At 33.8% G+C, this 16,108-nt stretch overlaps 2 protein-coding genes across 3 annotated transcripts; both read right to left on the bottom strand.

Annotated features, from left to right (window-relative positions):
* Positions 1–4,426: 4,426 nt before the first annotated feature.
* On the bottom strand, positions 4,427–7,074 carry LOC108473114 (ADP,ATP carrier protein 1, mitochondrial-like). Its single transcript, XM_017774673.2, has 4 exons — positions 6,959–7,074; positions 5,596–6,127; positions 5,128–5,499; positions 4,427–5,029 (listed from the first exon to the last, which is right to left on the bottom strand). The coding sequence occupies exons 2-4, from the start codon at positions 6,109–6,111 to the stop codon at positions 4,733–4,735; spliced, it is 1,185 nt and encodes a 394-aa protein (XP_017630162.2). The 5' UTR covers positions 6,112–6,127; positions 6,959–7,074; the 3' UTR covers positions 4,427–4,732.
* Positions 7,075–8,698: 1,624 nt separating this feature from the next.
* Positions 8,699–15,903, bottom strand: LOC108474047 (copper-transporting ATPase HMA4-like). 2 transcript variants are annotated; one of them, XM_017775931.2, is made up of 9 exons: positions 15,403–15,903; positions 14,547–14,841; positions 13,446–14,185; positions 12,819–13,290; positions 12,562–12,729; positions 11,472–11,726; positions 10,674–10,796; positions 9,688–10,185; positions 8,699–9,313 (listed from the first exon to the last, which is right to left on the bottom strand). In XM_017775931.2, exons 2-9 carry the CDS (start codon positions 14,826–14,828, stop codon positions 8,888–8,890), a joined length of 2,964 nt encoding a protein of 987 aa, XP_017631420.1. In that variant the 5' UTR covers positions 14,829–14,841; positions 15,403–15,903; the 3' UTR covers positions 8,699–8,887. The 2 variants fall into 2 exon arrangements, with proteins under 2 accessions (XP_017631420.1, XP_017631419.1); XM_017775930.2 differs by having other exon boundaries at positions 15,531–15,903.
* Between the last annotated feature and the right edge of the window lie 205 nt (positions 15,904–16,108).

The following is a 16,108-nucleotide window of genomic DNA, read 5'->3' as shown; positions in this document are numbered from 1 at the left end:
TCAATTAGGAAAATGTAAGAAGGTCAAATATAGTTGAAGCTGGTTAAAAAAGTTTCAAAAATAAATAATTCGCTTTTTGTAGATTATATGGAGCAGACATCTTCCATTTTTACTTTAAACATCTTTTATACAAAAAATTAAACATTTGAGTTAGGGGGAAATCATTAATTTACATTTATAATCCTTTAAATATCATCTTAACAAATCTCTAATCACTGGTTAACATTTTCCTAAAATAAAAATAATCGTTAGGGATGGTGAGTAGGCACAACTGGCAACAGATTTGTTCACCAGTCAGCTCTTCCATCAACCTTTGAATTTTTTTCAAACCCTTTATCAAAGTTTAGTTAGGAAAGTCTGTTTTAATATGAGTTATACTAATGGAATAAAAAATAATTAATGAATCAATTTGAAGGAATAACCAAAGTCCAACATGCATACACGATCGCAGTTAACATGTTTTTTAAGTCATAATTATATTGATAATTAAAAAAACTCACTTCTTTGCTAATAAATACAGACTTAATGATCCGTCACAATTGGCATGTTGAAACAAAACAAAAAAATGCTGTTATTAACACAGAAACCTAATGTTATATAAATACGTGGAAGCAAATCCCAATATTTATTACACTGCAAATTACAAAATAGACCCCACAAAAACTTTTTTGTATTCACGGATTTCACAACACATGTTTTACCTTTTAATCCTTTTCTTTAAACAGCTTGCTTTTGATGATAATTCTAGTTAATTCAAGAAAAAAATAAAAAAGTAATTGTACCCCAGAATAGATGACTTGCAGTAAATTTCCACGTCAATGGTGATATAATAATATCATTTGTCCGTCAAAACTGTAAATATTATAGAGAAATAGTTATTATATATCTATAACAATATTTGAAACACCTTTAATGATATTTGAAATTTCGATCTTATTTGAATTTCTTTAAATTTCAAATTTAAAAATTATAATATATCAATGATATTAAACAGTGAGATATATAGATAATATCTTTAATAGAATTAACATATATAATTTTATTTAATAAAATATTATCAATATATTTATATATAAATTTTAAACATTTTATTTATATAACATCTTAATTAATATTTTATTTTTATTTCTATTAGCAACGGAATTAATTTTACTAAAATTTGAGACAAAAATTATTGTAGAAACTAATTAAGTAAATAGTATATATTATATTTTATGGTTATTATTATTATAAATGAAAATTGTTATAGAAAATAAAAATAAAACATTAAAAATCGATGTCGACTAAGAGTTAACTTAGTTGGTATTAACATTGTTACCCATACAAAAGGAAGTGAATTAGAATATAATATGTTTTCATAAATATAACCAAATAATATAACCAAAAACAGTTATTTTTTTTAATTATTTTAAAAACAACATAAAATGAATCAAGACTTTTTGGAATTTACTTCAATGGCAGGGACCTACATTGTTGTTGGCCGGCAATTGCAAGCAAAACAAAAGAATTCAAACCAAACTTGTGAATCAAGATTTCAGCAATCAAAATTATTCCTAGGACATGCAATGCAGGGACTGGAGATTAATTAATTAATTATTGTTATTATTATTATTATTATTAGCTTCCCTACCATGTGCTGCAAAAGATAAGGATTCTCTTTTGCTTTTTTACAGATGATTTTTATCATTTACTCAACCCTTCACCATATATAGTTCTATTTTCCTTTTCCATCTTTATGTCCTTTAATTAATTTCTAGACATTTCTTACTAAAATGTTGAGAGAGAGAGAGAAAAAAAAAGACTTTTTAATGAAAGTAATGTATTAATAAAGAAAGAGTAAAAATATGAAATTGAGATAGTTTGGGTAGCTTAAGATATACCCTAAAATCCAGTTTGAAACTTATGGGTGTTTTGTTTTCTGCACTAGGGAAAGTAACGTAGTTAAACGTTAAATACTTGGCTCATAAATGACTGGTTTCATACTTTTTAAGACTTTATTTGGTATCCCAATGGAGAAAGGTAGAAAACTTGTGAATTCTAAATTAATTATAATTAACAAGTTTTTCATCCTTCATCTTTGGAGACAAACAGGGGGGCTTGCCTCCTTTGTTCTTAAAATTTCTATTACTCGACATAAAATATTTGACATTACCATTTATAGATTCGGGTAGTTTGGAATAAACATGAAACAAAAGGAGAAGTTGAGTTTGATTACCTAACTAAGAAATCGTGCTAAATGGTGTTAGATGAACTAACGTGACCTTTTAACCTGGTTAATTCATTCCATGAAATGAAATTTATCACTCATCTTCAGAAATATATGTACACAAGTGGTTAGCTTTCCCCATTCTGTTGAAACAAATGGAACATGGGTTCTTCATTCATATGATAAAGCAGGCAGACCCAGAGAAGGGAGAAAAAAAGTTGTGTGGTGCAGGCTGCCTGCATCCCAATAATTTTGTTGGTCCAATAATGCTAATAATAACTTCTTTCGCAGGTTGAACTCTATACAATCTACTAAAACCAATAGGGTGATGTTAATAACTGTCATTCCATGATACACAAAGCAAAAGCTGTAAGGCATGTGGGAGAGAGAGATGGCAGAGAAAGCAAACAATGAATTATGAGTCAGACAGAGAGTGGAGTGTCTGTGTGAATGGAAAAACCCAACAGCACAAAACAAAACAAAACAAAACCCAACCAAACCTAGCGTGCAAGCAAGGACTGCGAATCATTATATTCCTACATTCCTTTTGTCTCTACACTTTGTGTAAACCGAATCTCTAAAGTCTAACACCAAACCCATCAATCACATGTTAACTTTATCTAGAATTTCGTTTATCTCCTTCCATTTACATTATCTACATTCAGTCTGAGTGTCAAATAAGGATACTTTTAGAAAGAAATGAAGAGTCCTAGTAGCCTAGGCTTGAAGTTTTCTTAAGGGACCATAAACATGAAGATGAAAATTAGTGTCAATTCTATCATTTTTCTTGAAGCAAAAAAAGTAAGCATTCCTCAACTCTGAGTCATTTCCAGTGGCCTAGTCATGTTAAACAACTTTATGCGTCAGCAGGGGAATGAAATTTGGCTTTTCAATCATTTCCAACATCACTTTATTTCATTGATCGACTGCAGTGCATCATTTCCTATATAGGGTCCAAAAATGTGTCCAGTATCCGAACAAGATAAAGAAGATGGTAGACGGAAATATACTCAATTTAGCTGCTGTAAGCATACAGCAAGGCAATTTTGATAAGTCCTAACAATATGTACAGCAAGATTGCACCAACATGCACCAGAATAAAGAGTACTACTGAGAGACCAAGAGCTTATTTTTGCAGGGTTTGTAGTAACTGCAGAAAGACAAATTTAGATACAAAACAACTTAGACATAAATATTGATGAACATATACATTGCACCTGCCTTCACTGTATATAGATACAGTTTAACAACATGTAGGCACAGCTTGATTGCTACTCTGAGCCATGCCTGAAAGATTCTTCTAGGATTCTTTGTCTCCCTTTCTTTGAACACAACATCAACAACCTTGGTTTATAGCCACCAGTCCAACATGTTGTCCAACTGTTACGATGGAAATTTTGAAAAAATAAAACCACATTATAGTTTTTGGTTCTTGTTTCCCCCCAATTATTTCAAATGCATGCATGCTCTGTGATGAACCAAATGAGCACAACGGTGAAAAGTATGATTATCATTGCTCATTGCTCATCCGCGAAAAATTGTCTAACTTTTTCCCATCATATTATTAGAATGATCATTGGTTAAGAATAGATAATCCAACAACTCCGCATGAAACACAACATCTAAAGTCAAATCCAGTTAGACCCAACTTGTAATGGAGTCAACCAATTGCCTCTTCCCTAATAGCATGCAGCCGTCGATGTTTTTGTCACAGTTCAAGACATTTGTGGCACCCGTATAAAAATGGAGAAATTACCTCGCAGGTGACCGGATAAAATTAATTTCTATCATTTTAGTTTTTGTACTATTAAAAAAAATTAAATAAATCTAAATTTCAATAAAATTAATATTTACAGTTTACCAGAGTAAATATTTTGAAAACTTATAAGATTTTGCAAAGGAACAAATAATTTTAATCACAGTTTTTAAACAATGAATGTAAAAATAATTCCTTGTAAGACTTCAAGCCTGGGAAAGTTTAGACACTAAAGAACATTATATAAGGAGAGTAGTAACTTGAATCTGCTAGCCCTTCAAATTTAGACAGATAATGGAAAAAGAAACTGCAATAATAAGTTTACCTTTCAACTTGAAATGAATATTAGTTTGAAAGTATAAAACTATAATTTGAGAGCATACAGATTGTTAGTTTACATATTAAATTAAGTCTCATGTATGTATGTATGTATGTGTAACGATTGATTGTGATTATAACTATTTATACAGTAATGATTAAAAGAAAAAGATAAAAAACAAAGTAATAATTAAGTATATATCCTTGGAATTTCCTAAGATATAAAGGACAATACATAATTTCAAAAGGTAGTGTAGTGTACGGTTGCAATCAGGGTAAAAATATTCCTCCCATGAGAGGACTAATGTTCTTCTATGAGACGAGACAACCTCTCTAAACTAAGTTATTCAAAATGAGAATAAAAATAATATTTGCGGTAGGCAAGGCAAAATTTGGAATGTAATAAATAACATTGCAATGAATTTGATGAACCATCTGTAGTTGCCATATGATTATGCCCCACCAGAACCATACTTCTTTCCGAAAACAATCATTTGGAGCTTATCATAGCCTGCAAGCACACCCGCACCAGCAACCGCACGCAGGATGTTGGCACCAGCTCCCTTAAACAGTGACTTAAAGCCCTCCTTCTTAAGGATTTGCGAGAACGCATCCATCGAGCTCTTGTACTTCACGGCTTCACCCGATGTCATCATCATTCTTCTGCGGACAGTGTCGATGGGATAGGAGGCAAGACCTGCTCCATTTGTAATAACCCAACCAAGAGCAAAGCTAGCAAAGAAGCTATCCTGATATTATCCAAAATATAAGATAATGCAGGTGTGAGTGTAATCCTTTAGCATGAATGTTGCTTGATGCAAAAGAAAGACAATAAAGTTCTACTAACCTGCAACTTTCCAACAAGGATAACCGGCTTTAGAGAATCATACATTCCGAAGTACAGGCCTCGGTACACAATGATACCAACACATGAAATGTTGAAACCTCTGTAGAGGCCAGCAATACCATCTGATTTGAGAGTCTTGGTGTATACATCAACCAAGCCATTGAATTGCCTCTCCCCTCCTGTCTTTGCGGCTTTGGCATCGTTAGCCAGACGAGTCCGAGCATAATCCAGGGAATAGACAAAGAGAAGGGAAGAGGCACCAGCTGCACCACCAGATGCTAAGTTCCCAGCAAACCACTTCCAGTAGCCATCACGGTCCTTCTTAAAGTTGAACAGTTTTTTAAAGTAATCCTTGAAGGCAAAGTTCAAGGCCTGTAAACGCAGAATTCAGAGAATGTAAGTGAGCAGCCAGATCTAAATTCTAAATTGTAATGAAGATAAGGGGGTTTCCGTGAAGACGTTAAGAACCTGAGTCGGGAAATAACGGATCACATTAGCTGTGTTTCCTCTCCACAAAGACATCATGCCTTCATCTGCTATTGTTCTTTTAAAGCAATTACCAATACCAGTGTAAGGTTCGGAGAGGCGACCGGCTCTAATCATCTCATCCTGGTTTTGGATTAAGAGCTTGACACGTTCAATAGGAGCAGCAGCAGTTTTGGACACAGCAGCAGAAACTCCACCCATGAGGAAATCGATAACGAAACCGGAAATGCCTTTCTCTGATGGAGCCTGGGCACATACAGTTGATGAACTCGATCCAAACAACGAGAGATTATAGCTTACTGGGTGGCATGCCAGCTGTGTCATGGGATGCTGTAATGTTGCATTGCAACTTGCAGATGCAAAACGCTTCTGATGTACAGCAGGCCTTTGGAATCCTCCATACCGATATCGAACATCTTGAGAAAGGCTGGAACCAAGATGGAGTTGTCCAGCAATCTTTAGCATGACAGAAGGATGTTGGTGCCTATCAGCCATCATTTCTCCAATAAACAACCTAATCAGGAACCCAAATATTATGAATACAATGAGTTGGTAAAGAACAAAACTTGGAAAAGATTACAACGATATATGGCCCTATACGAGTATAAACAAGAACCCATTTAAGTTCCATGTTGACAGAGAGAAAGAGAGTAAAAACTAGTTGAAATTGAAACAAATGAAAATTTGTCCCCCAGATCACAAGGTAGAGGCTTTTCTTGCGAATAAGCTTCATTTTCCATGGTTGCACTATCTAAAAACCAAAAAGATCCTTCTTAGTATCAAAGACTAATTTTACACAATGCCAATGTAGGTTATGTTGAGAAGAAACAATTAGTAAGGAAATGGTTTGAGGGGAGGAAAATCAAGTTAATCTTCTTGATGAGATCAATATGTTTAATCTGTGAGATTTCATGTTGGTAATATAGTAATTAAAATGGTTCATTGGGACTTAGAAAGTAAAGATCTTTCTAATGATTGGATTAAGGTCAGCTGTTACTGTGAACCAAAGGCGCCAAAAAGAACATGGTCTGCAATGATTCAGGTCAAATCAAACCAATTGCCAAAATATCACGTCCAGTAATATTATTCACGATTACACAGTATAAACATAGTATAAGAAGTAATTCAAAACATGCACACACACACAAAAGAAAAAAAAAACAAGAATATACAAATATATTAAATCTAAATAATACGAATTATTATCATATACAGCTTTCATTGAAAATTGCATTTTCTTTGAAAAGACATACACAATAGAAATCATAAAAATAAAATATAAAATAAAAACAAATACATTACGCAGAGAAAAAGATGTATTTAAGACTAAATAGTACTGACTGACCTGTAAAAAAAATATGCAACGAAACGAGCAAAAGAAAAAATGAAAGAGATATAAAGAAGGCAAAAAGAAAGAAAAGAAAACAAATTAAAGAGGGAGACAAGTAAAAGAGGGCGGAAATGGGGGTTTATAAGAAGAAGAAAGAGGAGTTAAAAATACAAGAGCAATAGCAGAATGTAAGCCGAAATGAAAGCATGCCCATAAAACCAGAAAAACAGTTATCACTCAAAGCAATCACACGTCACATATAAATTATGTAATTGGCACAGAAAACCTAGCAGTTTCCCTAGGGAAAAAAATAACCTAGAAAAGAAAGAAAAGGAATAAAAAACTTATCCAACCTCCAAATGCGGAATAATATATTGTAGATATTATGAATGGATAGTTCCCATTGCATGGCGAAGGAACATGAAATTATTACTCGATTTAGATTGATACACCTGAAAATTATCTTCTAATTTATCATCAAATATGTATTTTTTTTCAAATGAAATAAAAGGATGAGTTTAAAGAATATAAATTCTGATCTTGATTATATTATTATTTTTATTAAATGAATTTATATAATAAATTAAAATTAAAATTTACATATTTAAATTATTGAAAAAAGAAAAAGAAAAATCACATTACTTCAGTTTAAATAACCATTTTTATAGAACTGAAATAGCAAGTTTTGATTATTTATTTAATAAGTAAGTTTATATTTCATAATATATATATTTATAAATAAATGAGTTATTTTTATAGGATAAGTAGTTTGTGTAGATAATTGTTGCATTATGTTATTTTTATAAGATATTCTGTATGTTATATTGAAATATGGGTGATTACTGATTAGGTAATGTTAGCAGATACCCCCACGCCAAAAAATAATGAACCCGCCCTAACCCAGTAAAGCAATACCAGTAGCCTAACTTTTACAAATTTTCATGCTGCTGTTTTGTTTGCTTCTTTACGAGGAATCAAAAGCTGTTGTCTTCCATTTGAGGAAGCAATATCAATAACGGTAGACTGTACGCGCATTTTATTTAGTTAAATATGATATCAGTCCCTATACTTTTACAGAATTTGAGATTTAGTCCATCTACTCTAAAAATTAAAAATTCAATCCTCGATTTTTTTCTCAATTTTAAAACCCTATTCCAATCATTAACTTCGTTTGTAGTTTCCGCTAAAATTTGTTAACTTGTTTAATTTACATCAATCATACGCCTTATCACGAGGACAACTTAATTAACATGTTAAATTAACAAATTTTGATAAAAAATACCTATAATTGGTATAATTTGACTGGAATTTAAAAAATAATAATAATAAGTTGGAAGACTTAACTCTTAACTTTTAAGTATAACAACTAAATCTCAAATTGTAAATATACAAGAAATAACAATATATTTTAACCATTTTTTTCTTTTTGTTAATATATATATAATTTTAATTATGAATTTCAATGGGAAAAACTACCAAGCACTGGAAGATGAATTTAGGGGGGGAAATGGCTTTATAATGGGAGCCATCGTCAACATGTCTACTTAATTTCATATCTACTAAAAAATTTAATTGTGTTTCTTTTTCTTAGCTCATTCTTCTTAACTTGCTAAAACACTTACAAGTGATACCGATGAAGAGACAAATCTACAATGGTTCTTGAAATTGGATGAAATGCTTAGAACTTGAAACGCCACATGCATTTGTGACCATTGAAACATTAGAAAGCTACAGTGCCCATCCAATATATAGACCTTTATATTTCCATAATTTTTCATGTATGTATGCCAATCACTTCATTGGAAATGACCCATCCAATAATCCCAAACTTACAAGACTAGACAATTTTAGTTCTACAAGAAATGTAATTGAAGGACCTTCTACATTTCCATGTTAATAACTGATAATATGCAGTTGAATATGGAATTACCGGAGAATGTCCCATCATGTGGATTTGGAGCAATGGCTATGTCCTATTTTTGTATCTTGAAATACCCAAGATTTCCTATAAGACTGCAACAACAGAGATGAACAAACAACACTAAGAGAGGAGGCGGCCATGCATGCACCAGCTAGCCAAGGTGGTAACCTAACTCCTGTGAAGGGATATAAGATTCCAGCAGCAACTGGCACGCCCAGAATGTTGTAACCAAGGGCCCACACATAGTTAAGCCAAATGCGGGAAATGGTCTTTCTCGACAGATCTATTGCTGTAACTACATCTTCCAAGTTGCTTTTGATAAGAACTATGTCAGCTGCTTCTATGGCTACATCAGTACCAGCACCAATTGCCATGCCTACATCCGCTGCCACCAAAGCAGGCGAGTCATTTATTCCATCTCCCACCATAGCAACCGTCAAACCTCTCATCTGCATTCCATATTTAAGGCAAATAATGATCAGATGTTATGTACTTCATGTATGAAGAGTGAACAACTTGTAGGTTAAATTAAAATTTACATTGAAGCACATCTGGGTACATTTTCAAGGCTAACTGAATATCAAGCTCTCGTTCTCACCCCCACCGTTCATCCAATTTATTTATTGAAAATTTACTAGAATACCACCATGCCGCAGCAAATTATTATTCATAGGCATATAATAAATCTAATTGTCACTTTCTGACGACCAAAATTTCACAACTTTGTCACCCTATGAATAGCCTTTCATAATGCGTTTTTGAGAATAAAGCCATAAAATAAAGAAAGACAAGGAAAGTGAAAGGAAAAAGAAAAGAAGCTTACCTGCAAATCTTTGATCCTATCAGCTTTTCCTATTGGATCCGTCTCGGCAATTACCTTCTCTATTCCAACCTCTTTAGCTATGGCAGTTGCAGTAGCCCAGTTATCACCAGTTACCATGATGCTTGAGATCCCCATTGAACGAAGATACAATATGACATTATTAGCTTCTGGCTTCACTGGATCAGTTACTGCAAAAGCTCCAGCAATTTTTCCATCAATGGAAACTAAGACACATGTTCGAGCCTGTTGCTCATGTTCTGAAATGTAACCCTCAATCTCAGGACCAACTGTGACATTATAAGTCTGCATGAGCCTCTTGTTCCCAACTAAGACCATTTTGTCACCAACTTTCCCGCTCACCCCAGTGCCAGGGTGCACCTCAAAGTCCTTTGCTTCTGTGACATGTTGATTATTGGATTGCCTGTTAGATTCTATCTTCTGACGCAATTTTCTAGCATGCTCCAGGAAAGCTTTGGCTATTGGATGTTGACTATTTGCCTGAAATTTTAAGGCTTAAATGTAAAAAAAGCCCCTAAAATTAAAATTAAGAAAACCATCCAAACCCCTACTATTTTATTGCAATAAACTGAAGCCATTTCTGATTGGATGGAAAATGGTTAACGGTCATCGAGGAATCAATTAGATGACAACAGATGTTTGAGGACTCAATTGATTGCAATAAACAGATAAAAGTTTGGATTAACTAGCTTAAGTCACTCAATGGCATCTTGCACCATTCAAGATGCCATAGCTCTAAAAAGGAAAAAAAGGAAATCAACTTTGGGTAAATCTAATATATAGAATTGCATCTTCTTTCAAAATAAGCTTTGGTTTAATATTTCCACTCCCCAAAAACCAAAAGTAACAAAATTCAGATCTAGTTGTACAATTAGAGCTATCCAAATTTCTCACAAAGCTTTTCTATATTTGTTCCCTAGCAACTTCACTAAATAGAATCAGGAGAGTACAAAAAGCTAGGCATGTACCTCAGCAGCAATAGCAACATCGCAGAAGTCTTCCATTGACACGCTTGAAAAGAGCATAACATTTACAACCTCAGGTTTCCCAACTGTCAATGTCCCCGTCTTATCAAACACAATTGCTTTCACCTACAGGATAAAGAGAGAAGGTAGTTCAGGTTGCAACAGTCATCACTCGTTACATTAAATCTATCCAACTTCCGAGACCTAAGTTCACTTGTATTACTGTGTATATATTGGCCAATGCATTGTTTTGTTGTTAAAGGACTCGTAAAGATAAGACAATAAACAATACTTCTGAACAAGACATCTGTTATATTGTTATAAAATTATAAATGGCACAGACAAAAGTGTACCGAAGCTGATATTCTGGTTATCTGAAATGAAGAAGTGACCTTCCACTACAAGCAACAACCATGAAATATAAAATCAAAGGGTCATGCCCTTTTTAAAGAAATTCACATTTTTATATAATGTTAGTTGATATGTAGTTTGATAGATAAAAGTTGCTATTTTCCTAGGCAAAAACAATTATTTTAGAATGAACCCATAGTAGATAACTTCTAAAAATGACTACCACTTAAAACTATAACTAAAAGGTCAGCAAATCTTATAATGGCAATGAGTTGTGTTTTTTGTTCACACTATTCCGAACCGAGTATAATTATCAATCGACAAATTTTTCAGGTCAAAGAAAGTTGCTAATAATGCTCAATTATGATTGTAAACTCATACATACTAAATTATCAACCCAAATTCAACCTTAACCCGTTCTAGGTTTTTCTAAACACAAAATGGTTATACCTTATGTGCCTTCTCAAGGGCATTTCCACCCTTAATCAGCACACCAAGTGAAGCACCCTTCCCTGTGGCAACCATGACAGCTGTAGGGGTTGCTAGTCCTAGAGCACATGGGCAAGCAACCACCAACACCGAAATACCAAACTGGAGTGCAAGTTCAAATTTATCCATGCCTTTCGGGATCCAATGTTTAGGGTAAATACCAATAACTCCAGGGATCAGCCATCCCAACCAAGTGATAAATGCAGTGAGAACAATCTGATATTGGACCAAAAAAAATGATACATTCTGTTAGAAATTTGCACAGAGATGCATTATGTAACAAAAGGAATAATTAGTTACATAAAGCCCAGCATGATGCTCAAGTTCTACACTCTTCATTAATGCAAATAGGTTAAGAGAAAGTGCAAAGTAAAACAAAAACCACATACACAGCACAACTTGTAAGCCTAAACTATTAAAAACAGTAGGAAATATAAGTTATCAATAGTCATTCAATAAAAAATAATCTGTTTTCCACGGAAACAAAGCAAAAATGTGTTGAAAATAAGAAAAAGATGTTCTTTGCCTATCAGTGATGTTTCCAGCCATATTCATTTTGCCATGTTGGCCTCTTTGCAAGCAGTATGAGTGCAGCTGTGCATCATACACAAAATAAGTTATCATAAATAAGATCATCCATAAATCAGTCTCTCTCTCTTTGATTTTGTTTTTTTCCTTCTGCACAATATATGGTTTAGAACTTTGGCTTAACCTAGAAGATCAATTAAAGGTTCAAATGAATAAGCCATCCAACAAACAAGTCCATTGTCTACAATTATAGTGAAAAAGATCTAAACCAAAAACAGAAAGATTCATGTTATAGAGTTCAGGGAATCCAACCTCCAGCTGACAACCTGAGGTATGGATGATTAGAGCTATTTGATACATTCCAAATTAATGATAATAGTTTGAAAGTTTTTAAATATTTGAAGAAGCAAAGAAGCCTTTCAACTAAAGAAAAATCAAGAAAAAGAAATTATACCCATCAGTTTTAAGAAAAAGCAATAAAAATGGTATAAACAAAATTTTGAGCAAGGAAAAAGGAAGTTACTGCAGGAACAAAAAACCGAGAAATCCGGTCAGCAATTTTCTGAATAGGTGCTCTGGCGAGCTGAGCAGCTTCAACAAGCTGAACAATTTGGGAAAGCGCGGTCTCTGACCCAACATGAGTAGCGTTGACCAGTAAACATCCATTCTCATTCATAGTTCCACCAATAACCTGCTCATAGCAATTGAATTAAAAGAATTCAACATTTCATAAGTCAGGCATACCTTAACAAACAAACAAAAAAGGCAAGAAAAGAATACCTTGTCACCAGGCTTTTTAGCAATAGGTTGTGCCTCCCCTGTGATCATACTCTCATTCACATAGCTTTGACCATCAGTGACAATGCCATCAACAGGAACTTTCTCGCCAGGAATGATCTTGATTATGTCGTTCCTTTGTATTAGTTGGGTGCTGATTGCCACCTCTGAGACAACATTTCCATCATCATCTAATATCAGCAAACATGCACTATCAGGAGCAAGGTCTGTCAGCTTGGCTAAAGCATCTGATGTTTTCCCTTTAGCCAACACCTCTAAATATTTTCCTAAGAGAATAAAGGATATCAGCATTGCACTTGTCTCAAAAAAATCTTGTCCTTTAAATGTGTCAGAGCTCAGAGACTTAATTGCTACATAAACAGAGTAAAAGTATGCAGCATTGGTGCCCATGGCTACTAAAACATCCATATTAGCAGATTTCAGTCTCAATGCGTGGTATGATCCTTTGTAAAACCTGATAGAGACATCAAAAGACAGAATGGTTATGCTGCAAGAACCGGTCACAATTAGTATATGCCTCTCCTGAGGAATGGAAAAGCTGAATCTTTGACCCAAAAAAAAATATAAGTAGCTAATATTCTACATGGAAAATGACTACCAACTCATTACCTTCGGCCAACAATGAACTGTACTGGTGTGCAAAGAACCCATCTCAGAAGCAATCCGACAGTAAACATGTTGTAGATCTTGTACTCTAACCAATCACCAAAAGGAGGAAGCATTGGAAGTACCATGGAGAATATGAACAGAGGAACTGAGAACAGGCAACTTAAAAGGAACTGATTCCTATAGTTATTAATTTCATGGTGCTGCTCAGTTTCTCTTTGTCTAGGAGGTATATACAAGCTTGCCTTGTATGATCCATGAGCAACTTCTTGTACAGCTTCAATAATGGATCTTGGACCAGTAAAGTCTGGGTCATAGTTGACAGTGGCCATTTTTTCTTCCAAGTCCATCTCGACATGATTTACACCTATGGCTGACTCAAGGTAGGACTTAATAGTATTCATATCCTCCACTGATGACACTCCTTCAAGTTTTAAATGTACTTTGTTTGCTTCATTTCCAGAACTAATGAGATCAGCTCCAAAGCCAGCATCTTCTATTGCTTCAATGATGCGATCAGAATCAGTAACATTGGGATCAAAGTGAACCTTAGCTTCTTCAAGAGCTAGACCAACAACTGCCTTTTTAACTCCATCAAGGAACTTTAGAGCACGTTCAAGGGATTCGGAACAACTTGTACATGCCATTCCCTTAATCCTGAGCCGGCAGACTGCTATCTGTTGCTCTGAAAACTCCTTAACAGGGAAACCAGCATCCTCTATTGTCTCTTTAATTATTTTTGGCTAAAATAAAATACAAACAAGTGCTTTTGAGTTCCCAATAATAGAAAGATATAAACTAATTGTGAGGAAAACCACAAAGAAATACCAAAAGAAAAATTAAATTCATGACAATGGAGATAAACCCACAGATTAAGATCTCCACAAAGTGTTGAAGCCTATAAGAGAAACATGGTTTAAGAACCAAAGATTTAGCACTACACTTTCACTGAATAAATTTTATATGCTTGACCATGGTGCCATCATGGTGGAGGTATGGGTAGTTAGAATAACCAAGTTGTCAAAGTAGTCTACTGTGAGCAGTGACCATAAATCATTCTCCACATTATAAGGATAAAGATTCAATAAATTTCTTAAAACTTACATTGACGAGCTTTGGAACATACTCAATTGCCGCGTAGCCATGAATCGGTGACACTGATACACTCTCAACACCGTTGATCTCTCCAAGCACAGATTCTATGGAAGTCACACAAGATGCACACTTGATATTCCCTATTTTGAACATCACTGTTCTCTTCTTTTCCAGCTTATCAACAGGTTCAGGTATAGTTACGCAAACACTATCTGAGGGCTCCAGCAAAGGCCTCTTAAGATCATCCCTCCCATTCAGTTCCATTTTATTGTCTCCAACATTAATATTCATGGCCCCTGTGATTCTGTGAAAACATGGTAAGCAAAACATAAATATAAATATGTGTATACATCGCAGTTTAGACTTCTTCAGTAATAAAACGGTTTCCAATGCATAATTTCACGGTCAATTTGTGAAGCTTAAAACAAATTTTAGTGAAAGATATGAGCAAAAACTTTTCTGCTCGATGTTGCATAAAATTGAACTAAAAAAGAGATAAAAAATCAGGGTTCAATCATTACTTTAAAACAACTTTAAATATCAGATAGCAATAAAAAAAACAATTGAATGGTATTATTAGATAATTACGTAATCGAGGGGAAGTAAAAAATTGGAGCAAAAACAAAGCACATAAAAAAAGCCGCCGAGGCTTTGTACAAATCAAACACGATAAAAGTTGCTTAGAAATTAAAGTTCTAAATTATCGACCATAAATAAATAACGTAAAGTCCACAGATAAACTTTCGTGAATACAAATCAACTCCAGAAGAGAATTTCACGATTCAAGCTGAAACCAATGACTTTTACTTCAAAAATATAAATTTCTGTCAACTCGGAATATGAACCAATAAACAAAGAGGAAAACCTTTAAAAAAATCCAGAAGTTTAAACAGGCCAAACAACTAAAACTCGTAGTTCTGACATAAGAAGAAGAACAATAAACTCACACACAAGCACACACATGTATATACAAAAAAAAAAAATCAAAGAGACCTTTTTTCACAGGGTGGTTAAGGGTGAGTATTTCTTTTGATTGGGGAAAAAGATAAATGAAAAGTGAAAGTTCTTTTTATACTAAAAAAAGAGGGGGGAAAATGATTAGGGTTTTAGAATGGAAAGTAGATTATATTTGCTAAGGTTTGAGAAGCGGAATTGGAATTTTGTTCCCAAAGAGAAGAGAAGGGGAAGGGGGAATGGAATGGACGGTCGCAGGAGAAAGAAGAGAAAGTGGCAGACTTTGGCTTTTCGAGGGAGGGTTTCTGTTCGTCTTTTTTAGTCAAATTTATATAAAGGAGGAAAAATGAATATTTGAACTTAACGTCTTATATGCCATTTCCCACCACCTTGCTTAACCACCCCACGGACCACCGCTAACTTTATGATATATATACATATATTTATACACCAGTGTAAAATTCATTAATTTTTTTAAATCATTAAATAAAAATAAATTAAGGCCGATATTAAATTAAAACTTTCCATTTTTAAACATTAAAACATTTTCTTTTTTTACTAATTATTTTGAACCCATGATAAAAAAAATTATAATAACAAAAGTTTATGGTTTCTTT

The sequence above is a fragment of the Gossypium arboreum genome, chromosome 5, assembly GCF_025698485.1.
Source record: "Gossypium arboreum isolate Shixiya-1 chromosome 5, ASM2569848v2, whole genome shotgun sequence".
Classification (NCBI taxonomy): domain Eukaryota; kingdom Viridiplantae; phylum Streptophyta; class Magnoliopsida; order Malvales; family Malvaceae; genus Gossypium; species Gossypium arboreum.
Note: the sequence above shows the minus strand (reverse complement) of the source record. Positions and strands in the feature narration are given on the sequence as shown.

Bases quoted from the DNA above. Each gene is read 5' to 3' on its own strand.
- LOC108473114 (XM_017774673.2), bottom strand. From the start codon at position 6,111: ATGATGGCTGATAGGCACCAACATCCTTCTGTCATGCTAAAGATTGCT. The intron at 5,500-5,595 runs GTTCTTAACGTC...CTGCGTTTACAG, and splicing joins TCCGTTATTTCCCGACTCAG to GCCTTGAACTTTGCCTTCAA. The intron at 5,030-5,127 runs GTTAGTAGAACT...GGATAATATCAG, and splicing joins TCCTTGTTGGAAAGTTGCAG to GATAGCTTCTTTGCTAGCTT.
- LOC108474047 (XM_017775931.2), bottom strand. From the start codon at position 14,828: ATGAATATTAATGTTGGAGACAATAAAATGGAACTGAATGGGAGGGAT. The intron at 13,291-13,445 runs GTAATGAGTTGG...TGTCTCTATCAG, and splicing joins CAGTTCATTGTTGGCCGAAG to GTTTTACAAAGGATCATACC. The intron at 11,727-12,561 runs GTAACTTCCTTT...GTCCAATATCAG, and splicing joins CTCGGTTTTTTGTTCCTGCA to ATTGTTCTCACTGCATTTAT.